We start from the raw sequence: 10,253 nt of genomic DNA on the forward strand, positions 1-10,253 counted from the left end.
ATAAACATTTTTAATAAACGTAAATCATTCTAAAACACTCAGAGTAAGAACATATTCATTATCTTTTTCGAAGAAAATAGTATCAGCAACCTTCCTGCTCAGACACAATAGGGGGATCTTTGGCTGATATTTTTTTGGGGGGTTCCATCCATAATCAGTAGGGCTTACTGGGCTTGGATGGTAGTGTGATGCATTATACACAAAACCGAGGCCCATGCAGCCTCAACCTTCCAGTCGTAGGCCACACACATTCTTTTGGATGGTGTCAGACAGAGTTGCTAAAGGGATGGAGACATGAATTTCTGCCCCTTTTATAAATTTGCACATTGACAGGATGGGGCTTTCTTACACGCTGCTTTGGGTAGGCACTTCTCTCCCCATCTCTCCATGGAGACAAAATTAGTTCTGTAAAAGTTAATCTGAATGCATTTACAATCAGCCAAGTTTTAATTTTAGTCTGCTTTTGTGATTGCTTCCTTGGATTTGTATAAAGAAGTTCCCGATATTTTTAATACCCAATCTTCTGGGACCCACTGTTTTCCCTGTTTTCTAACTCTTACCTGTACCTATAGACCCAAGTGTCCAAAAAGTCCATGAAAATTGTCCCGAGGGGAAAATTATAAGCTGTACTCTTCAAAGATTCATCAACTCCTCTATTACTTAAAAACGATTTCTTCTATTATTTCTCTTGGACACTGATCTGATTGGTATAGCTCCTTAAAGATCCGTCACAACCAAGAAGTATTTTATTCAACACAGGAAAACCTCTTTTCCCCTCAAACTCATGTTTAAAATGTTAGTCTGTTCAGTCATTGGCCCTTACATGTAGCCAGAGAGACCTCTAAAAGCATCCAGACATTTATTTTCATTTTACCAATGAAGAAGGTGAAGGGCACAGTCTTCAGACTCCCAGTTAGCCTTCCTTTCTGTTTACCACCCCGTCAGAAAGTGAAGTTCATGTTTGCAGAATGCCATGATTGGCATAGTCCACATCATAAATAATTTGTAACCACAGTATTATTATTGTGAAAAAAATTCATTGAAAGCATCAAAATTTACAGTAAAAAATGAGACGTCATGTGTGCCTATGCATGGAGGTGTTCTGAAAGGCTTTCTTTGATTACTGTGTAAATGGTAAATAGAAATCCATATAGTTTCAAGTCTGATTCTACATCTGCTAATTGGATTTTGCTGTATGGATTTAGTAAGCCAATATTCATGTTCTCAAGTAAACATCTCTCAGAATGCATGCATATGACAAAGCTGATTTTTCCTTTAGTCGCTGGAATCAACACCTAAGTCAGAGGTAGGCCAAGTTGACTTTGCAAAAGTAATCTAGGTTATAATGAAAGGACTTTATACTTATTTTAGTATCAGCCTTAGAACTAATGGAAAGAAAACAGAAATGTAGAATCCTAAAGGTCTTCCAAGAGCAGAAATTCACCTCTTTTCCTGACAGGAATACCTACGTTATTCTGTACCGTTCTGTTTTACGTCTAATTCCTAGCTGACAAGAGTCCTTTTTTCATGCTTATTCATTCGTCACCCTTGTGTTCTCTCTGCCTGCAAGGCATCCGGCCTGCCTTCTATCACATCTCTACAAATGATAAAGGATATGCTTAAAATGTTATTACCCACCCTCCCTTGCAGAGTAACATGGAGACCTACTGAAATTAGCAGCTGCTTTGCTGGACAGCCACAATATATTCTATGCTCATTACCCAACCTGAAAGCTAGAAAAGAGGTTTTATGACAGAAACTGAAAGGATTTTTCAGGAAGAAGTATTGCCTCATGGGGGGTTAAATATGAGATCATTTTAGAAATTACATAAAATTTATATGGAGTTTAAAGCCAAACCACTAAAGTGAAATAATTATCAGGCATTCAATGATGGTTCAGTTCAACCTGTCCCTCCAAGTGTGTGCCTCTGACGTGTGGTCACCATTCTCAGTTAGGAAACAAGGATTCTCACAAGATGTGCCTTCATATGGCAGGAATTTGAAACCCATGCCAAAAACTACACTATATTCTAAAAATTATAGCATGCTGCATTCAGACCCATCGCCCCTTAATGGTGCCGCTGACTTCCGTCACCGTAAAATTTGGCAAAAGAGCAGTAGGTTCCCGTGATGGTCATATTCCCAATTCCTGTGCACCCCTCAACACAGCTGGGCTTCCACTTGCCCTTCGTGCCTAAATGACCCAAACCAGTCCCTTCTTCGCCCCTGTGAGTCTTTCCCTGGATTTGTCCTGTTGGCCTCCCAACTTCTTAAAACTTTACTCTTCTCTTAGCTCCTCTGACACATGTCTGTTTGGTTCCTCTCTTGCCTCTTGGTTCATGCCATGTCATTTTGCTGGCAGCCTTTTCCCTCGAATGTTGGTGCCCTGCTTGTTGAACACAGTCTTTCCCCTGGTGATATAATCTAATCTATTTCCTGTGCTTCAGCCATCTCCTAGACAACGAAGCACGAATCTCCTATGAGGACTTTTTTTTTTTTTTAAGTTCTAGGCCAGTGGTTCTCAACTTTGGGTGGATTTTGCCTACAGGGGACATTAGGCATTGTCTGGTTGTATTTATTTTGCCCTGGCTCGGAGGGGTGCTTCTGGTTTTTAGTGGGTGGAGTCCAAGGATGCTGCTAAGTATTTTGCTGTGCACTGGACAACCTCACAACAGAGAATTCTCCAGTCCCAAATATCAGTAGTACTGTGGTTGAGAAATCATGATCTGGATTTATTGCACTTTCCATCTGAGTATCTTACAGACACAGCAAACTGAACCTATACCAAATACATTGCTGTTTTTCCTTTCACTTTCCTGCCTAATTCGGTACCATTTCATCTAGCGATGCTACCATCTTAACAACAGCAATAGAATTGCTAAGAATATACTATTATTCTTGCCTCCTGGCACTTTCCAAATACCTGAGTCTTCCCGAATGTATGATCTTTTTATTTCTAGAATCTGCCTTCTCCTCTTCCTCCTATGGCTTCCCCCTCCTCACTATGACTAGCTGAGTTCAGGACCCCGTCATCCCTCCTGATCTACTCAGATGGGTCCCTAACTACCTTCTGTCTCTTTACCACCACCTCAATCCATCTATCACAATGAGGGCAATGTGACATCTGATCTCCTTCATTTGCTTAAAAGCTTTTGAGGGTTTGCCATTCCTCAGCATGGCAGAAAGGCGCTTCACAACTAGACCTCAGCTTACCTTTCTAGTCTTGGGTCTTTATCTTACACATCATCTTAAGTACCTAATCAAGTGTCAACCAAAGCATATAATTAAAAAATATTAAAAGAATTTGTTTTAGCTATTTGGATACATATGTGCCTCACTCTTATCCTTAGCCCTCATTTTGTGATATGCCAATTAATTTAACCAAGAGTGAGTCAGTGGGTTCTTTAATTTGAGAACTAATTCCAATCATTATTTCTTCACCCTACCCTACATCAGATGGGAGTTTTTCAGTATGATTTTTTTTTTTTTTACAAACAAGGTATATGTTGTCAAGGACATTTTATCCTGTAAAAGTTGTTCATTGTTGCTATTCTTTTTATTAGTATCTGGCGTTTTGCCAAAGTTTTATCTTAATGCAGATCCAAAACAAAGAGAAACTGCTATAGTGTATCGTGCTGCCAAAGTGAGCACAAAGAGAAGCTACCATGTTAGAAGTGACACAGAGGAGAGAAGTTTTAAATGTTTGTGTTGGAAGGACACAGATGGACCAAAAGATGTGTGAAAGGGATGTGTGTAAGAGCAGAATACGTACAAACCGAGGCTCAGCATGTTCTAATATAGCATGGATTATTTTGCTGTAAGGCTTTGAGTAATCTGATAGATATGTTTCTTATATGTAAAATAAGGACATGGTTTCGGCAACTTGTAAGTTCTAATAATTCTGTGGATTTTAAGTGGTTTCGTTCTGCAATATACTCAATTTCTTGATAATCGAATTACAAGAGGCCTTCTGCCAGAAATTCCGTCACCATTTGGAGAGCCCCTTGTCTTACCTCAAATCGCACAGATCCATAATTTTCTCACAGCCCCTAAGCTCTTGAAAGTTTTCTTATGCCAAGAAATTCAATAAATGGCAAGTATGTAACAGTGGATTTTTCTCTCTATCCATTCTTCCAGATGGTACTTTCTGATAGCTCCTTGAAAGGCATTAAGGATATGACCTCCAGAGTCTTTGGGTTTCCGCCCATAGTTCAGTAGGCTAAAATGGTACTTTTCAATTCTTAAGCCTTTATCAGGGCCATGGCATGAAAGGATAGAAGCATTAATTTATAATCAAAATCAACGGATAAAATTCCAATAACTTTTCATTGGAAGAAGCTGAAACTGTACATGTATGAAATAAAGTATTTGGCATGTTTTTGGTTTGGGGTTTTTTGTTGTTGTTGTTGTTAATGTTGCTTCAGAACTCTATGGTTGGATCATTTATTTTTTAATTTTGGTGTTTAAAATTACAAACTGATTTCTAATATGTTTGTGTCCACTTATAACAATTTTTAAAAGTGTACTGCATATATCTTAGCAACTATAACTATATAAATATGTAATTAGGCAGTTGGTATATTTGAGCAAAAATGACCATTTAATCTTCTAATTGAAGAATGGCTACATAATTACATATTGAGGTATTTCTAGACTCATCCTCCTAGCTCCTCTTTTTCTTGCTTCCTGTTTGAAACACCTCAAGAAGTTACATTCATTCTCTCAGGACTCCAGCATTCTATTTCCCACTCTGAAACATAAACTTCCTCTTGAGTTATTGATCAAAAGATGTCAGAGTTATTACAACTTTAATAATACCTATTATGAAGAAAGAGAAAAATATTTATGTATATAACAGACTCTGTGTAAGTATCATGATAATGGAGCTCTTTGGATGAAAAAATGTGATCACCATAATTGATGATCAAGTAATACTAAGGAGGGCGCCTGGGTGGCTCAGTTGGTTAAGCGACTGCCTTCGGCTCAGGTCATGATCCTGGAGTCCCAGGATAGAGTCCCGCATCGGGCTACCTGCTCAGCAGGGAGTCTGCTTCTCCCTCTCCCGCTCCCCCCTCTTGTGCTCTTTCTCTCTCTCACTCTCTCTCTCAAATAAATAAATAAAATCTTTAAAAAAAAATAAAAATAAAAATAAAAAGTAATACTAAGGAAATGCAATTAATCATTTTCACTGATTGTGTAAATGAGGTTCTCCAAAGCATTCCATTGAAGATTAAAGTAGAAGCAGTTAATAGCCTCTGAATTTCATGTTTTCCACCACACAGAATTTAATAGCCCAGATTATGGTACAGTACTAACAAAGTGTGGTTAAAAAAAATAAAAAGAGGGGCGCCTATATGGCTCAGTCATTAAGCGTCTGCCTTCGGCTCAGGTCATGATCTTGGGGTCCTGGGATTGAGCCCCACATCCAGCTCCCTGCTAGGCAGGAAGCCAGCTTCTCCCTCCCCTGCTCCCCCTGCTTGTGTTCCCTCTCTCGCTGTGTCTCTCTCTGTCAAATAAATAAAAAATCTTTAAAAAAATATAAAATAAAAAACAAAAATAAAAAGATACATAAAATACTAAACTGGGATATTTTTATATCATTTTCCATAAATAAATAAATGTTAATTATTAGTTTTGTCATGTATTTTATTACCTGTGCTTTCCAGATCTACGGAAGACATTTGAGCAGGAACCCCTGGGAAAGGAAGTATCCTTGGAACAGGAAGTCTTGCTCCAGTGTCGACCACCTGAAGGGATCCCAGTGGCTGAGGTGAGTAACAAAAATTCTTTGCATTTAGCAATTGGCACTTAGTTATTCTAACAGAGGGCTAATCCATGGCTAATGGGGCAGTGAATTAGGGTATGGCATGATGAATGGTTGGGAATGGAGTCCTAACTGCCTGCTGCTGGCAAAACAGATTGATTGGGGACTGATTAATGACATGGGAGTCAATTAGAATGCCCCACTGGACAAAGCCACAGGCAGCTTGGTTCAATTTTGTCATTCTCTTTCAAGAAATCAGAAACACTGCTTTATTGTATCTGGCACTTTTCATATAGAGAGGTGGTAAGACAATAATGTACTATCAATTTTATTATTGTTCTTGAGCATATGCAACAAATGTAAAAAGGGTGTGTGTGTGTGTTTGTATGAGCCTGTGCACCCCACATAGACATTTCCTGTTCCATGATGTAATCTAAAGGCCATATCTACACACCATGAATAGAAACATGCTTGAGAAATAACAAGTGTCAATTAGTTTCCTACCATGAACTTTCTATCAAGCTCTTCATTTTCATTTTTTGCTTTTGCTAAAACAAAGCCTGTTGATTGTTAATGAAGCATGACGAATCAGATACATACCATGTTTTTCATTAGCACCAAACCATACATTTGTCCTTTGCAAATGCCTGTCTATGGGGGATAGGCCTACATGACCACAAGAGAATACCATGCCCTCCTTGAGCCATACACCATCATAAAGCATACTTGTTAGGAAAATCGTCTAATACTGTGTCTTTCATTTGTTAACAAATAACTCTAAATTCTCAAAAATGCTACCTTTTATGATTTTTAGGAGACATCCTAATAGGGCATCAGACATTATTGCCCTAGCTAATCCGGTGTTCTGTGTGCCCAGAAACACTTCAATTTGACAAGTGACATACATCGCTGCCAACTTGTTGGTCCTTGTTAACCTCTAAACTATATTCAGTCCTTTGATATTTTTACTCTTTATTGCATGTATGGAAAGAGGCGTTTTTTAGTTGCCGCCATTTGGGTCTGCATATGGACCCGCTGGATTTGTGTGTGTGTGTGTGTGTGTGTGTAAAAATAAGCCCTGAATTCTCCCTATCTATGAAATTGCAAAAAAACAATTATTGACACATCATCGTTCAAAAAAGTTTTGTAGCTGTACACTTACTATTAGATTTGTCACAGTTTTTCAGTCTTTTGAAGGTTGAAGCAAAGGTGGGAGTCAGCTCCGTTAGCCGGTCTCACAATAACAAGATTAAACATCTAATTGCTCTTTCCAAATTATTATTAATAATAAATGAATTAGAAATTTAGGCAAGGCTCTTAGAAAACAACTGCGTTTTTTTCTCTCACAGCCATTTATATCTCTCCATGTGCCAATGCGAAGCCTCAAAGTAGCACTCTTAATGAAGCTTCTTGTTTTACTCTGAAAGAAGAGAACTATTGTTTGCCTTGTAACTGGCATCCCATGGTACTTTCAAGCAGCGCGTCAGAGACTTTGCATGATTATAGCTGTTTTATCCAACCACATCAAGACTTTATCTTCCAATACCGATCTACAATATGATTTAGTGTAATGAAAGGAGGCAACTCTTTTCTATTCAGTATTTCATTTCACTTATTATAATAGTGCATCTGTCTCCTTCATTGTATTTTTAAAAATTCTAATGCAAACCGCCATTAAACTGCCTTAAAGACCAAAATATATTCTGAGTAACATGGGCATCCATAGCCTCATTTTTACCCAGCATTTCTTACAGATTGCTGATCCCTGCAAAGACTTTCAGTGATATGAGCCTAGTAATTTTTTCATTTTTTTAGTCTCTCCAACAAAGTGGTTCACTTTGTCAAGGAGTAAAGATTCATGACTGAAACTAATTGGCTGTGAATTTTATTTGTATCATCAGTGGGAAAGAGACCAATTAACACTTGGCAAGCTCAAAAATCATATGCCCATTTGACATTCAAAGAACTATATTTAATGTGGCTTTTTTTCTTTTTTTTTTTTTTTGAAGTCAGAAGACACATCAAACAGCCATGCTCAAGAGCAGGCTAGCAAACTTGTACATAGATTCTTTCCAACACCCTTAGAATCACTAAGATCAGAAAGCTAATAAGTACCTTAATGGGACACATTACAATGGTCAGTTGCTTAAGAGGGGTAGATAAATGAATAAAGAAAGGAATGAAATGTAACCTGGTGAATTAAAAGATTGTAAAATTATTTTAATTTTATGATAAATGCATTCATTACTTAATATTTAAATTTTTTGAAGAATCTAAAAGCATAAAAATAGCGTAGAATGAAATATTGAACTCACGGATTGACTCTTGCCCTTTCTCGTAAATAAAACCAGTCCTTAAGATATCAGGCTATACTGGCAAGGATTTGTGCTTCTTTTGCATCCAAGGCAAACGATTCTGAAAAACTCCAGTGGTAAATGCTCAATGAATGCATGGCTGATCAATTCAATTGATCTTTGTTTTATAAGTATGTGTCTAGCTCCATTGAAGAAGTAGTCAGGTACATTATTTGCAGAATACGAGGCGGTAATTATTTTCTTCCTTCCCATACAAGTCAATAAATTTCTAAAGAACTCTACTAATCTTAAATTATGGTGGTATCACCTGTGATACAAATAATGGCAGAGGCATTTCTGAGGTTATAAATAATATTTAATGTCACCCCTTATTTTGGCTTTAGTCACCACCATAGAATGTTAATCTCATTTCCCCACAGAACTCTAGGTGTAAACACAAGCATCACCATTTTTAACTTTTTGACTTTGGGCAAGGTATTTCAGTGCTCTGTACGTATGTTTTCTGAATTATTAATGGAGATAATAATAATAATAGTATCTCTCCAGGGTGTAGTTTTGGAGTTTAATTGAGATGGTACATGTGAATCACTTAGAACATGCAGAAAGCTCAAGAAACATCAGCCACTTTTCGTACTATTATTATATTATCACCCACTGATCCACAGAAGATGGAATTCAACCTCTTGAATTCAGAATAGTCGCTGAGTGCACTGAACCTGCGCCAGTGCTGTGGGGTATGCAGGGATGAATCTTCTGTCCTATGAAGAACCACCACCAATATGCCCTCCTCTATTCTTTAGCCAGACTTCGGTTAGAGTCCATAAATTCTACAAATGAAGATAGCATTGCAAGCTTTAAATAAGGAAAGGCCCTTATTTATGTAAATATCTCTTTAAAAAAAAAGACTTATTTATTTCAGAGTTGGGGGAGGGGCAGAGAGAGGGAGGGAATCTCAAGCAGACTCCCCGCTGAGCATAGAGCCCCACGTGGGGCTCGATCCCAGGACCCTGAGTTCATGACCTGAGCCAAAACCAAGAGTCAGTCGCTCAACCACCTGAGCCACCCAGACGCCCCATATGTAAATATCCACTTTATAAATGACTTGTTAATGTAAATATCTACAAGTCATGACATGCTGCTGTCGTTTTTCTGATTTTTATTTTTTTTTATTTATTTTTTTTTAAAGATTTTATTTATTTATTTGAGAGAGAATGAGAGAGAGAGAGCACACGAGAGGGGGGAGGGTCAGAGGGAAAAGCAGACTCCCCGCTGAGCAGAGAGCCCGATGTGGGACTCGATCCCGGGACTCCAGGATCATGACCTGAGCCGGAGGCAGTCGCTTAACCAACTGAGCCACCCAGGCGCCCTGTGGTTTTTCTGATTTTCAAAGTTACTGTTGTCCACTTAGTCATCCTGGTCCCAGGACATTGGAGCCTCCTGCGTATTTTATTTCAGAGAGGAAATCTGGGCTGAGGCTACTGGTGGTAGTTCTCCTTTGCAGGGCCAAAGGAAAGAGAATGACAAAGTTTCAGAGGAGGAGGAGGCCAATCCAGATTTCTTGTACACCCATCTCTACAGGTGGTGACCCTTTTGACTAAGAACTCACCTTAATACTTACTGGGTAAAAAAAAAATTGTGCTGCGGGCACTCCAGGATAAACCACCTAGGTTTCAGGGTTCTAGGCTTGATGCTCCCTCCTCTGGTCTCCTTGCCAAGTCCTTCTTTTCTATTTTTTTTTATTTAAAATATTTAACAACTGCACAACTTCCTTAGCACAGGGGCAGAGTCTGAAGACTCTGTGCTGTATCAGGTATAAACCCTTTAGCTGCTGAATCAGAGGGTGGCCCAGGGAGCCATCCAATATTGGGAAGGAGAGGGGGAGCACTCAGTTGCATCACAGCACATACAGAATTATCTCAGAATTTAACACCGGGTATGGAAGAACCAATGTGGCTGGCCCCTATAGACAATGATTTTATCTAGCCCCAACTACTACTTGTGTTGAAATGTATCTGTTGACTCCTCTGCCTGCCTAAACTGTGAAGAAATGAGCAAAAAGAGGGTTTGTTCATGTTTTATCTCTAATACCAGCAGACTGAATCTACCTAGGAGAGTCTCTGACTATATTTAATTAAATGAAGGAAAGAGGGGGGCGGAGCAAGATGGCGGAGGAG

General features: G+C 38.7%; 1 protein-coding gene across 3 annotated transcripts in view; it reads left to right on the top strand.

Annotated features, from left to right (window-relative positions):
• The window catches only part of UNC5C (unc-5 netrin receptor C), a 344,990-nt gene that overhangs the window by 243,974 nt on the left and 90,763 nt on the right, over window positions 1-10,253 (top strand). For all 3 annotated transcript variants that reach the window (XM_081812121.1, XM_081812120.1, XM_081812122.1), the window contains exon 4: window positions 5,667-5,770. In XM_081812121.1, the coding sequence (XP_081668247.1) occupies window positions 5,667-5,770 (104 nt within the window). The remainder of the gene's footprint in view (window positions 1-5,666; window positions 5,771-10,253) is intronic.

Source organism: Leptonychotes weddellii, chromosome 2 (genome assembly GCF_054177405.1).
Source record: "Leptonychotes weddellii isolate Sample4059 chromosome 2, ASM5417740v2, whole genome shotgun sequence".
Taxonomy (NCBI): Eukaryota; Metazoa; Chordata; class Mammalia; order Carnivora; family Phocidae; genus Leptonychotes; species Leptonychotes weddellii.